The sequence below is a fragment of the Castor canadensis genome, chromosome 11, assembly GCF_047511655.1.
Source record: "Castor canadensis chromosome 11, mCasCan1.hap1v2, whole genome shotgun sequence".
Taxonomy (NCBI): domain Eukaryota; kingdom Metazoa; phylum Chordata; class Mammalia; order Rodentia; family Castoridae; genus Castor; species Castor canadensis.
Window position 1 is genome coordinate 52,286,575 of NC_133396.1, and position 14,185 is coordinate 52,300,759.

The 14,185-nt window shown below is 34.8% G+C and overlaps 1 protein-coding gene across 23 annotated transcripts in view; it reads right to left on the minus strand.

Moving 5' to 3' along the window:
- Ncor1 (nuclear receptor corepressor 1) overlaps window positions 1-14,185 on the minus strand; it is a 156,657-nt gene that overhangs the window by 89,307 nt on the left and 53,165 nt on the right. For 12 of the 23 annotated variants that reach the window (XM_074046736.1, XM_074046742.1, XM_074046738.1 and 9 more), the window contains exons 7-13: window positions 12,162-12,218; window positions 11,584-11,636; window positions 11,228-11,254; window positions 9,106-9,172; window positions 6,549-6,721; window positions 5,471-5,561; window positions 375-553 (exon numbers count right to left, since the gene is read on the minus strand). In XM_074046736.1, coding sequence (XP_073902837.1) covers window positions 375-553; window positions 5,471-5,561; window positions 6,549-6,721; window positions 9,106-9,172; window positions 11,228-11,254; window positions 11,584-11,636; window positions 12,162-12,218 — 647 coding nt within the window. Of the gene's footprint in view, window positions 1-374; window positions 554-5,470; window positions 5,562-6,548; window positions 6,722-9,104; window positions 9,971-11,072; window positions 11,255-11,583; window positions 11,637-12,161; window positions 12,219-14,185 lie in introns of those variants that run through there. The other 11 variants (XM_074046740.1, XM_074046747.1, XM_074046739.1 and 8 more) reach the window with 2 other exon arrangements.

Here is a 14,185-nt window from a genome sequence, read left to right on the forward strand (position 1 = left end):
AAGCTCCCCAAGTTTTTTTTACACCTGTAATCCCAGCACACAGGAGACAGGGGTAGGGGGAAGTTCAAGGCCAGTCTAGGCTGTATAGCAAGACCCTGCCTTAAAAAAAATAAAGAAGCTAAAAAATCCCCAACATGATATGAACAGCACCCAAGTTTGGGGATTTTTCTTAAAATGATCCCACATCCCTGGTTCTTATTTGTTACCTATTTTCTCTATAAACTTATGGAAGGATTAATATTCATTACTTCTCATAGTAGCTATTCCAAAGCCAAAAGGGGACCAAGGTTTTGTGAAAACAGCAAACAAATGTGAAATACTTTAACTAGCTTATGTCAACTTCTTATTAGAGAATAATTTAATATTTAAATTACTTGTCTTTAAAGATCTCCTTCTCGTGATCAGTCCAAACATTCATAAACTGCCTATCTTTATAAACCTTCATAGGGTCCTCCATTAGCCCATTCATGTTAATGAACTTGACTCGTCTTTGTTCTGCATCAAACATCATAGGTGGGATCACAGACAGCTGACGCATTTGTTTCTCATTATTCTGTGACGACAAAAAAAAAATGCAGTTTAGTTACAATAAAATTTAAACAAGAAATTTTAAAAGGGACACAGAGTAACACTCTTAACAGACATTTTAAAAACATACCTATAGTTTAATAACAAGAACAGTATATATCATAGCAACTAAGACAAAGTAATTATTCATGTATCTAATAAATGTGTGACAAATTATACAAGAGTACACACACACACACACACACACACACACACACACACACACGGTACTGGGGGTTGAACTCAGGACCTTACGCTTGCTAGACAGGCAATCAAACACTTGGGCCATGCCCCCAGTTCTTTTTGCTTTACTCATTTTTGGGATAGTCTCTACCTCCCAAGAAGCCAGGATAACAGGCGTTGAGTCATTGTATCCTGCTCAAATTCACTTGTGTTTTTATATCATTACTTTGGTAAGAGTTCTTTACTTAAACAAAACTGATAATTGGAAAATAATGAAACTTTAGACCTTGAAAACACAAAATACCAAATTCACTGAGGTAGTCATTTTATGAAGCATTTCATTATCATACAGTCTAATTTACAAAGTAGTCTCAATATCATTTTAGAGAACAAATCTTAGCATCATTTTAGAGAACAATAAATAAAAAAATAAGTAGCCAGGCATCAAAATCTTAAAGTTCACTGATATTAAATTACCTGAATTCATGTAGCTATGCGTACTTCTTCCTAACTCTACATGTTTCCGTTAAAAATTTAAGATTGAACTGCATGGCTCACATCTGTAACTAGCTACTTCGGAGGCAGAGATTGGGAAATTCACGGTTTGAGATCAGCTAGGGCAAAAAGCTCATAAGACCCGCACCACAATGAACAAAAAAACGGTATGGTGTGGGCACCTGTCATTCTAGCTACTCAGAAAGCGTAAGTAGGCAGATCGCAGTCCAGTCATAAAAAGACCCTATTCAGAAAATAGCTAAAGCAAAAAGGGCTGGCAAGGACAATGCCCCAAGTTCAAATTCCAAAAATATAAAATGAAAACTTTAAGACTCTTATCCTTAGAATTTAAGGTGTTTTCATAGATCGATAGAGAGATAGACAGAAAGATATAGATGGCTTATTTTTCCCAAAGCATAATTTAGGATGTACATAACTACAAACTTCCATGAAAAAATTTTTATCAAAATTGTATTTACCCTAAATAAAAGACTTTCTACTAAAAACTTTTCCTCATAGAAATGGATATTCCCTACTATTCAAGTCTTACAAGTCTCTAATTTCACAGAAAACTTTTAATCAGTTTGAATACCAGTATTTGAGATAAACACATGTAGCTTGAAATCACCTCAGTTAATAAACTAGTTTAGAATGCTTCATGTATCACTAATGAAATGTGAGGGAAAGCAAACAAAGAAACCGTGCACGTATTTGTTCATCACTGCAGAAACTACGGCTACACGTTGCAAGGGACTGATGTAATTTCAATCATGCATTTTAGAGGGGATTTAGAAGCAATATAGAATAAATGGATACTTTTTAAAGTTTCTGAGTATACTGCTACAAGAAAAATGAAAAAATCTACTTGCCCTGGTATTTCATGACATTATGTAATTTTGGTTTGACATAAAGTTTTCCTAGGACAACAAAGTAAATGTATTCTAGAAGAAGTCTCTCTCACATAGCCCGGGCAGAAGTGATCTGGAAGCTGGTGTGTTCTGCAACGCTGTGTTAGGTGACTCATAAAATGGCTGCAGAGATGGATGAAATCTTAGTATTGCATTGCAATGTATGGAAACGCATTAGTAAAACTGTCTAACAATGTGTGGGATGTGTGTCTACGGCTGAATATTATAATTCTCCCTAAAAGGTTATACAATTGAAAAGATCAAAAACCATTTTGGATCTTTTCTTTGAGGAAGCAGGATATCATAAGTGTGAAAAGAGGAAAAAAACACCTGCAGTTGATTCAATGACAACCTAGTATCTTAGGATGGTTCACAGACGTGTTAGATACAGTTTGAACAGTTTTCTACTTCCTCTTGGGCTAGTGTGACAAGAATCCTGAAATAATAACAGTTATAAGAATATATATTTACTCAAGAATGCAAAACAGGTTACCACATCAAATACTGATGGTATCCTAACACCACAACAACATAAACTGGACAAATAGGCTGCTTTCTCATCCCAAAGGAACTCACAGAAACCTTACTTCTAAAACATAGGCTAAATTAATACTATTCAACCAACGCACTAATCAGGGCAATCTGATAAGAAACCTTTACCTTACTCATTAGTAAATGAGCTCATGAGATCAAGTAGCTGATAATTTAATTCACCTTCACCAGTGCATTCCCAATGTCTGCACTGAAGTTTGGCACCTACTAGGGAGGCTGCAAATATCTGTTTGCACTTGACTGATTATAGATACAAGAAGGAACACAGGGTTCCACAGCCACATTGCCTGGATTGGATATCTAGCCCCATTATTGATGAGTTTGTGGCCTTGGGCAGACTGTATAACCTGTATATGTCTTAAGTTTCTTCATTTGCAAAGCAGAGACAGTTTTACAGCCTCAACACAGATTTTTTGAGAGTCGAAATGAAATAATGCATATGAAGTACTTATCACAGTTGGCAATTTTAAGCAGCAACTATCCCTACAACTTCTCCTTTTGAAAAAAGTAAATGTAAATTTTGGAATATATTTATTTACCTAAAACTCAAACCAACAATACTCACAGAATTAAAAATACTAGCTAAGTTAAGTAATAGTAAAAAGTGGAATACAAGGAATTCATGACACTGCTTTTTAAAATGCTACACACAATATAATCAGGGATTTTACTTATCTAAATTATTTCTAAATCATCTAACATTTTAGATTAAATCTACTTAATTTTACAAATAAAGTAATACTTGCATATTTAAGTCCTCAAAAAATTCCAATTGTACATTCATATATTTATTTACTTACACTTAGCATTATTTTGAAATATACAGCACTGTAATAATTATCTTTGGTCATTACTTAAGGTGTGACAAAAACAAATTAAAAAAACCCTCACTGGGGGCATGGTTCAAGTAATAGAGCACTTGCCTAGCAAACACGAGGTCCTGAGTTCAAATCTAGGCCCACAAAACCCAGAAAAAAAAACCCTCAAAACAACAACAAAAAAACAAAAACAAGCTTCAAAAATTTGAGATGAAATTGAAGAAAGGCCATATCATATCATAAAATCAAAACAAACAAAACCCAAAAATAACAGGTGATTTTGAATCAACATTAATACATAGTTTGAACCTGGCTATAGAAGACTCAATGTTAGGAACTAAAATTTATTCTTATTCTGCATTAATATGCTGTTGAATGTTAGGCAATGGGATCTGAAAGACAGCCCCAAAGCTATAATAGCCACCTTCATGAAGACAACACTCAGGTTTATCATAAATAATTCTTGAGCAGAAAAATAAACACATAAGAGAAATAAATGTAGGGTAAGACTAACTAAATATAATTAATTCACTTTTGGGAAAGTGAGTGACAGAAGATCCATAAGGTGTTTGGCTTGGATGATATATTCTTAAAATGTATACTCTATTCTCTAATCATTAATTGTTGCATAATTTTATAGTTCTGTTCTTGACAAAGAAATGTCTGAAAAACACAAAATAATCCCACTCACTACAAAAATTTATTTTCTCATTTAAAATCAGCAAAATGATTCTTGTTGAGAAGTGAACCTCTTTTATGTTTAATTTTAACCCCAGATGTTCACTTAGACCTACCTTGCATACCATGTTACCACCCTTTCTTGGGACTATTTCACATGCATACAGATGCCTCTGGTATCCAGCTAATATCTAGCTGAACTCTCTCTCAGGCTCACCCTTTCAAGAACATACTGCCATCTGCAGAACACATGCATACTTGAGGAAATGACACCATCAGCTCAGTATTCCAATCCAGAGAGTCCCTTTCAATTCCTCTTCTCTTCCCTACATTCAAATCATCCATCTTGTCCATTCTACATTCTATTCCTCTTTCTCCTCCTATGTATCCCTACCACTGTTACCTTGACTTGTAGCTTTCTTTACTTTTTTCCCCTAGGGGTAAAGGGCAAGGTGCAAGGGAAGAACAGGTAGTACTGAGGGCTTGGCACTTGCTAGTCAGGTGCCCTAACACTTCAGCCACGCCGCCAGGCCATGTTTCCTCTGGTTGTTTGTGAGAAAGGGTCTCACTTTATGCCCAGGGACTCAGATGGGCATGTAGAGGTGTGAGCCAACATGTTCAGCTTTTATTGGTTGAGATGGAGTCTCCCTAACTTTTTATTCCAAGGCTGGCCTAGAACAGTGATCCTCCTGATCTCTACCTCCAGCCTTCCGAATAGCTAGGATTATATGTCAGCCATCACCACCTGGTTTGGGTCCTTTTTTTTTTGTTTTTGTTTTTTGGTACTGGGACTTGGACTTAGGGCCTACACCTTGAACCACTCTACCAGCCCTTTTATGTGATATTTTTTTTCGAGGTAGGGTCTTGCAAACTTTTTTGCCCAGGCTGGCTTTGAACCACGGTCCTCCTGATCTCTGCCTCCTGAGTAGGTAGGATTACAGGCATGAGCCATGAGCACCTGGCTAGATCCTTATTTTTATGTTGTTTCTTTTCTTTGTTTGTTTGGATCCTTATTTTTATGGTAACTGCCTCCTCACCTCTCTCCAGGTCTTCTTGCTGCCAAAGGCATCTCTGTAAAATGTCAATATGATCACTTGACTGCCTTGCTTAAAAATGCATCAATGACTGGCCAGAGTCTGGAACAATCCAAACTTCAGCATCCAAAGTTCCGTCATTTACATACAAATAAACCCTTACCTCCTGGACTAACAGGTTGAAATGCTTAAAAAAATGATGAATAAACTTGAGTTAAATCAATTATTGTCTTACCTCCTGCTCAGAGAGACCATCAATAATTTCAGAAATCTCATGCTCACTCCTAGCAATGGTGGCTGAAAGACCAGCTCCCCTCTGCCCAACTCTAAATATGAAGGAGAAATTATAAATGTATTTAAAGACCTTTTATAAGGAAGATTTATTAAAAATAGTATATATTACTTTTTTTGAATGAGATTTGGGTGGTTTTTTTTTTTAACTAACTGAAAGAGACTACTGAGAAAATAGTACTGAGTAACTATTTTCAAGTAATATGCTTGAGTCACTTAATATTTAAATTGTTTCTAATATAACAAGATTGAGATTTAAAAGTTACAAATTCAAGTTTAAATGCTGGAACTAGTGATAGGAAACTTGTGGAAAATCAGTTACTGATGCCATATTCATTTCAAGTCACAGTCTTCCCTGCATTCCAGAGAGGGGGCTAGCAAACTTAGAAAACTACAACAAACATTCTTAAAACTAGGGAAAAAAACACAACTAACATTCCTCACAAGAACTTAGTTGAAAGTAAAAGGTCATAAATGACTCTTAATGAAACAAAGAAGACAACCAAAGCTTTAAGACCTTTCTAAAATACCTGTTCTCTAAAAGTAAGAACCCAAAAACTAAAACCAAAGAATTTCTTAATTAGTGGTCAACTTAATGCTGCTTGATTTTATTAGTAATTACAAAGGGACATTCAGGGCTGTTTATTAACTGCCATTTCCAAAGAAACTGATATTTTCAAGAAACAAATTCATTTCAAAATGTTCACTTACATTTAGATTCAACACAATGGTCAAATATCAAAAATTAATGTTATATTCACTAAGACATAATTCTTTACTGGGTGGTAAAGAAGTTCAAATTGAACATAAAAGTTTTTTATAAACTTTCCTACTAATCAGCTTCAGAAAACAAACAATACTGTAAACAGCAAAACTGATATGAAGAAAAAAATCACAACTACTAAACGTCAAATGAGTCTGGGGGTATACCCCAGTGGTGATACAGGGCTTGCCTAGAATGCAGGAGACCCTGGGCTCAATCTCCAGCACACAAGGGAAAAAAAAAAATTCAAACTACTTACCTCTGAAATCTTTCTTGCTGTTCTCTTTGTTTTCGAATTTCTGGAAACTGTTTTTCATAGTACTCCCTTGTTTTGCTTTCTTTAGCTTTCCTCCGGGGATTATTTTCTATTCTGTCCACTTTTTTTTCCCATGCCTCCATGAGCTGATCATAACGTTGACAGATTTTTTGTTCCTATTAAATACCCACAGCAAATTAATTGTAATTAAATTAAGATGTGAGTCTGATAAACCTAATACTTTAAATTCTATTTCTTAAGTCGAAGTTTGCTTGGTCTATGTGATCATTTAGAATTAAAAGCTGCCCTTGATCTGATGGAGAGAAAGGGAGCTATTTCCTAAGGTTAACACAACATATAGAGCATACTGTATCTGGAATTTTTAATAAACATTTAGACTACACAAATTGATAAACTAACTTTTTATTTTCTTATAACATGTCTCATTGTCAAAAAAGAAAAAAGAAAATTAGAAATATGTAAAAAGTTTATAATCTGACCAGTTACCCAGATAGATTTTGTTATCTATGCAATCTATCAGAGAAAACCTGCACATTTAACCATCCTCCTGTTATTGGCAGTTCTGTCTAATTGCTTGCACTTTTTTGCTATTCTAAATAAACACTATTATAAATAAAGAAAAATTATTTATTATAAATAATTGCATAATAAACATTTTTGACAGGGTGGTAAAGGCAGAAATTGGTCATACTTTATCATAAAAAGAAATCCAGTGGAATACATAAAATCAAGAATTAATGCTTAAGGGTAAGTAAGTAAATTATTCCATTTTCTAAATACAGAAGACAGAACCCTCCATTATGGGCACAGAACTATACACACATCTGACAACACAGGGATCAGGAAGAGTAAGTGAGGAGAGACTGAGGAAAACTGCTAACATTGGTCATCTTAACAATGAGGCACTAGAGAAGAAAATATGTCTTCCTCACACCGCAGCACACCCCTACTTCCTAGTCGTTCTTTTCTTTTCAAGTCCTGTATTCCTTTTGTGTCTTCCACCTTTTCTCCATCTCTACTGCTATCTCAATCCAGACCAACACTGTTACTCACCCAGATGAAAACAATCACATCCTAAATGTCTACCTTGGGTTTTTTTTGTTAAAGCGCAGGGGATGGAATCCAGGGCCTCACACATAATAGGCCTTCACATGTATTCTTATTGTTATAGCCAGATGTGAATTCTTAAAAATATAAACTTGAACACTATACCTCCTCAGATTAAAAATTATAAAGGTGTCCTCAGGGTTTGAACCAAAATCTCCTAGGTCACCCGCAAGGTAGTGTAAAATTAAGTACCAGCTTCCCTCAGAAGTAACTCAACCCTACTATAACTCCAGCCAGCTCTGAGCCTGTTCACTCTAGGTCCTATTTCACTTTAGTCTCTTCCCTCGGATTATACATAAATTTTGCAGAGTATTGGTTTTCCCATGTAATGACCCTTCCTGATTCATATCCACAGGGGTGTCTCCTCTAACATGATCTCCTAGTTATCTGTATGTGTGTGACCATAGCGTAATCACAATACTGTACACCTGCCAGATGACCTGTCTGTTCTGTAAGGGTTGACTATATGGCTATCTTAATCACCTTCCTAGAATAAAACAGGACAGAGTACACAGCTGATAAATATTTGTTAGGCAAATCAGTGAACTTAAAAACTTTAAAATTATTGTGCGAAGTGTTAAACTGTCTATGCAACACCAGAGAGGAAGAAAAAACAAAAAAACAGCTAACTTCTTATTTAATATCTATATGTTCTTGGCAAAACAAAAAATTCAAAACCAATAATTTAAGGTAGTATCTAAAGGACTACAAATTAAATTTATCCTGCAAATTAAAACTTCAGAAATTTTATATCAAATAAAAGTTGCTACCTCTTGAGCTTTACAACTCATTAAACTGCCAGCTCATTTTAAGGTGCAAAGTACACGTCCAAAGTGGATTTAAAAAGTTCCATTTGTTTATTAAACACCTGAATTTAAATATATCAATAGTTTAACTGCAAAATTAGTATGAACATACATATTATGAAAATAAGAATACAGGCATTGTATTTTCTGTAACTTAACATTTATGATTATAACCACAAAATGTTTGGACAGCAAGTCATACACTTAAATATGGAAAGCTATTTAAATTTGAAAAGGCTGAACCTTAGCCAACCCAGTTTCTCATAAGAACAGTAATATCTAATTGGCATGACTGTAACTTACCTAAATTGGAGGCTTAAGAGACTGACTGTACATCACCCTATTTACCTTCATATTCTTTGTAACTACTCACCATTTTCTTTATTTGGCTAGATGAAACTGCCATACATTGACAAATGAAATTAATTTGGTAATGACATTAAATGTGATATTGAAAATGTTACTAGAATTACACTTATATTTAAGTCACATGTATACTTAGGTTTTCTAAATCAGCATTTGTTCTCAATATAATCAAGGACCACTAGTAAATGGGAAAGTGAATGCCTAAATGAGCATGAAAGGGAAAGCTGTACAAATTTCAGTTAACAAGGATAGGACCTCACCCTTTGTTTTCTTGCATGATTTCTTCTTTTAAAAAATAAAATGAGTTTTTTCCTCATCACCTGGTTTCTAGAAGAGAAAAATATGGTTGCATGATATTAAGAAAAAGCACAATTTAGTGATGCATTTACTTTTTTTTTTTCTCCCAGAAACACTGGCATACATGTAAAGATCATTTAAGAACTTAGGATGCAATCAAAGTTAATCCTAATTTTCACCCTGCAAAATAAGACCTTATAATTTTTGCAATAATTAGAACTGACTAAAATTCCTCCCATTCTACAGCAAGATGATACAGCAATTTTTAATTAATACATCAAATTATAAGGCATATATTATTTTCAAATTATAATGACACAGCTACCTATTCTTCTTAAGAACTCTAATGATACAAACATCTTTGCATACACACAGAGGAAGGGAGGGACAAGAGAAGAAAAGTGTTTACAGGTACCTCCCTACTTCAGGTAAGGGGCTGACCTCCCTCCTACCAGGAAAACGTACACCAATGTATTTAGAGAGGTGACTTCTGCTTTAAACAGATTTTTTTTTTCCATCACAGAAATGACACAATCCACTCTAAGATGTAATAGAGGGCAATGTGACAAGACAGGAAGATTTCTCCAGTATCTTACTGCAACAATTTCATTTTTTAAATTAGAAGCATTGCGACCTTCAAAAACAATGACATGCAGGTTCAAATATAAATATTTATACCCCACCTACTTCCAGAAAGGATTTCAAGCTGATTATTCAAATATAAATATAAAGCCAAGGCAAGTAGAAGTAATTTTTTGGATTATCTGTCACTCGGGACTAACAGTGACACTGGCTCCACTCAAATAACCATGGACAATCAGGAGCTGGCTATATGAAAAAGTAGCCAAGAGATGAAAGAATTATTATGCTATTTCATACAAAGCAAATGACGGTGACGAAAGAATATAGCTATGAACGACTCATATAGATGCATGCAGCTGAGTATATATTTCAAAAGGCAACGTACCGTAAGAACATTACCATATATTCAATTTGTTCTAATAATGTACTACTCAAAAGCAAATGACAATCAATAAAAAGTTTTAAATGTTTCCTAAGAATTTAAATGAAGTCAGCCAGTCACTAACCCATCTCAAAAAGTGTGACAAGCATTAAGAAGCCAATGTAGAGAACATAAAGTAAATCAAAGACAGAGCTACTCTCCAGCTTATAAAGAGGGAAAGACAAAACACAAACATAACTGAAGCTTTGTGAGGAAAATAGTCATTAAAAGTTGCCAACTTAATTTTATCTGCTGGTCTACATCTTTAAATTGTTAAAACAGCAAAACAATTCTAAAACAAGATGTTATGAGTTTTGCCTAATCTACTACTAAGGGTTCTTGAGACCACAGCACCATCTCAAAGAAAAATTCTTAAATATATTACATTTATTATGAACCACTTACTTAAAAATTAAAATTATCCGAATTTTAATGATTTTCATGCATACTACCATGCAAATTATATTTGCCACCAATTATGCAAAGTAGTCAACTATTGCACACATTCAGAAATTTGAAGAAAAAAATATAAATATATATATATATAAATAGCAATGTGCTCATTAGTAACTGTACTAGTAAATAATTATAATGTTCTGGTTATACTTAATAAAGCATATAAAATAGAAATATCACATTTTTTTAAACCAACTAAGAATAATTCACCTAAAATGCTCTTAAAAGTATGATAATTAAAAAAAAAAAAAAAGATACCTATCTAGCTTGCCTGTCTTACTTCAATCAGATCAAGAAATTAGGTTTCCTTTTCACTTATTTTCTTATTCCAAGATCTGCATCCATAAAGGCCTGGTACTAGGATGAGCAAGGCTAAGCAAACTACATTCTGGAGCAGCCTCCTCACCCACATGAGGTGACTGAGCCTTCCAAGGCACCAGGACATTAAATGGCAGAAGGGTCTACAAATACCGTCATTAGCAAGAGTCATGGAAGGGATTTCCCTAGAATAGGATTTTGAATAATGATAAAATGATCCGTGGCACTTCTACTTTGCAATGGCAGATGTGGCTTGGTGGGGGACGGTGTCATCACTAGTCTTAAATGAAAAAGCTTCATTATCTTACTTCATCATGCGCCTTGCAGGTACTCCACTGAAAAAAAGACAAAACAGGAGGCAAAAAATTCAAGCCTCAAGGTAAGCCATTTCAATGTTAAGTATCCACCTTTCTTTTTAACTAGCAGATTATAAAACCAGCTAGTTTTATGCAATAATTTACTTCATTTTTTGGCCTCGGAAACTCAAAGCTGTTACCCCAACCCCCAAGAAGCCAGAGGAAGATAACATATAGTAAAACGACAAATTACACAAATCTAAAACACACCTACACTATGTTATAATGTCAGCAGATAACATAAAAATGATCTATTTATAGAATATATGGTCTTTAACTGAAGAACTCCAAGGATAACAAATACTTACGTCTTGATGTTCTCATGGTACACCTTGGTATCTGATGGCTGGTTATAGAGTGGCTATAAAATAAATAAAATATTTGTGTAAAATGTTGCACATATGTCTAAGAAACAATATTTTAATGTAAGCCTAAATAAAGTAGCAGCAGGTATACACCATAACATGCTCCACCAAAACCTTCATACTTCTGGGTTTCCTGAATAACCCCATCACCCAAAAATATACTTCTATAAAAAACATGCAAATCTACTGTGTCCTATAATATATATGCCTATCCACAGATTTTTAATTTCAAAGGTTACACATTATCACTATCCTAACAGAATGATTCAAAGAGCTTCCCATTTCTTTTCTAACTCTTTCTTCTTCTACCTCGAGTGATTACATGACTGCTCAGGATGATGCTTCTGCAAAGGTAACCAAATTTGCTCATGATTATTTTAAACTTCATCACAAATTTTCTGGCCAGCTCCATCCTTTTCATCCAAAAATAAATGGATCGTATCCCATTTTATTCCCAAGAAAAACTACTGTAAAAAAAAAAAACCAACCCACTGGAAATAAAAAAGAAATTTCTTACTTACCAGTTCAACTTTTGGACCAAGACCTTCAAATATTTTATGAGCTTCTTCTGCTTTTTTCTAGGGATAAAGATTATGTTACACAGTAAAATTAAAAATGAAATTACCTAAGAGCAAACTTACATTTAAAAATACTTATCTAAGGCTAATCTACAGTTGAACTTATCTTTATTCTCAAATATTCCCTTTCATATGATAGACTGAAACATTCTTAATTTTCATGGTTTTCCTCACCAAATTCACTCAAAGATTAACATCTGTAGTGAAAGTAGTACCTAAAGAACTGGAAAGTTCTCTAGCAAACATATTAAGAATCTAGAAAGGAGGGCTGGTGTCACTCAAGTGTCAGAGTGTTTGCATTGCAAGCAGAAGGACATGAGTTCAAATCATACTACCACCAAAAAAAGAGAAAAAGATCTAGAAGAAATGAAAATTCACTATTAAAAATAAAACCCCTAAACATTTAACTCATACTTATCGTCAATAAAAATTTAAAAACATAAAGTACCATAAAGCAGTCAATCTCACTGAGGTAAACCAAAGCATATAATGAGCTTATTTTCTAGTTAGAAGGAAACCTTAGGAATAGCTGAACAACAAAGGAAACAGCAGTTTTACAGTGTTCAGTAGTAAGTAAATACTAAGTTATATGCTTAACACACCATTTTCAAAAATAAAATAATACAGACAAGCGTGTTCTCTAAGAGAAATCTTCCTTAGAGAGTAAAAAGGAGGGTGAATATGGTTGAGGTACTTTCTATACATGTATGAATATGGAACACTAAAATCTGTTAAAGTCACTTAAAGAAGGAGAACAGTGTTGCATGTCGGTGGCTTACACCTGTAATCCTAGCTACTTGGGAGGCTGAGATCAGGAGGATCAATGTTCAAAGCCAGTCTGGGCAAATAGTTCACAAGACCTTATCTCCAAAAATAAAGAAAGCAAAATGGACTGGAGGTGTGGCTAAAGTGATAGAGCAGCTGCTTTGCAAGTGTGAAGCCAAGTTCAAACCCCACTCCCACCGGAAAAAAAAAAGAAAAAGGAAGGAAGAAAGAAGAGGGAAGGGGGAAAAGGGAGAAGGGAGAAGGAGTGGAGAAGTGGGGGGAAAGGGAGAAGAATGGAGGGGATGAACCAAACTAGGTACTTATGTGCATATAGAACTGTCACAACAAAACCCCCTGTGTATCATATAAATAAAAATGTATTTTTAAAAAGCCTTCACATTGGGCTACGGGCTATAGCTTAGTTGGGAGGATGCTCATATAGCACTCACAGAGCCCTGGGTTCAATCCTCCCACCACAAAAACAAAACCAAATTTCCATATTATAATTTTTATTCTAAGTGATGAAATGGAAGTAATTAATTCTTGGAAATTATGCTGAGTATGTTCTATGTGCCAGGGACTTGGTAGATACTAAGAAGATGATGAAAAATATAACCATTCCCAGCATAGTAGAGTGAGAGGTCTTGAAAGCCTTCATAGAGTTGGGGAAGTATGGGTGTGCTCCACAGACAGTTAAGAAAAAACATGGGACCACCTGAGGGCATGGGGAACAACATCAAGGCAAAGGCACCCACAACTTCAACAGAACATTCAAAACCTGTTCTAGTAGGCTAGCACTATGAAAGGAGTTTTAGGGCAAGGGCCAGACAGGTAGACAAACATGTAAGCACCAATAAAGAGTTTGGGCTGTTCTGCAGAAAGTGAGAAATCATCAAAGGTTTTGTTTAAAGAAGTGTGGGATGCGAGTATGAAGAATGCATTAGAAAGAAAAAAGACTAAAGGAAGGAGACTTCAAATTATGTGAGATGAAAATTCACATTAATCTAATGGTTAAGAGGGATGGAGAGAAGCAATTGAACAGACCAATATTTAGTAATCTTGCTAGGCAGGCACTCTACCACTCGAGCCACTCTACCAGCCCCAAACCGGTATTTATGAAGTAGGATTGATATTCTTCAATAACTGACTAAATATACAAGAAGGGACAGAGACAGACACAGGAAATTACAAGGACAATGGCC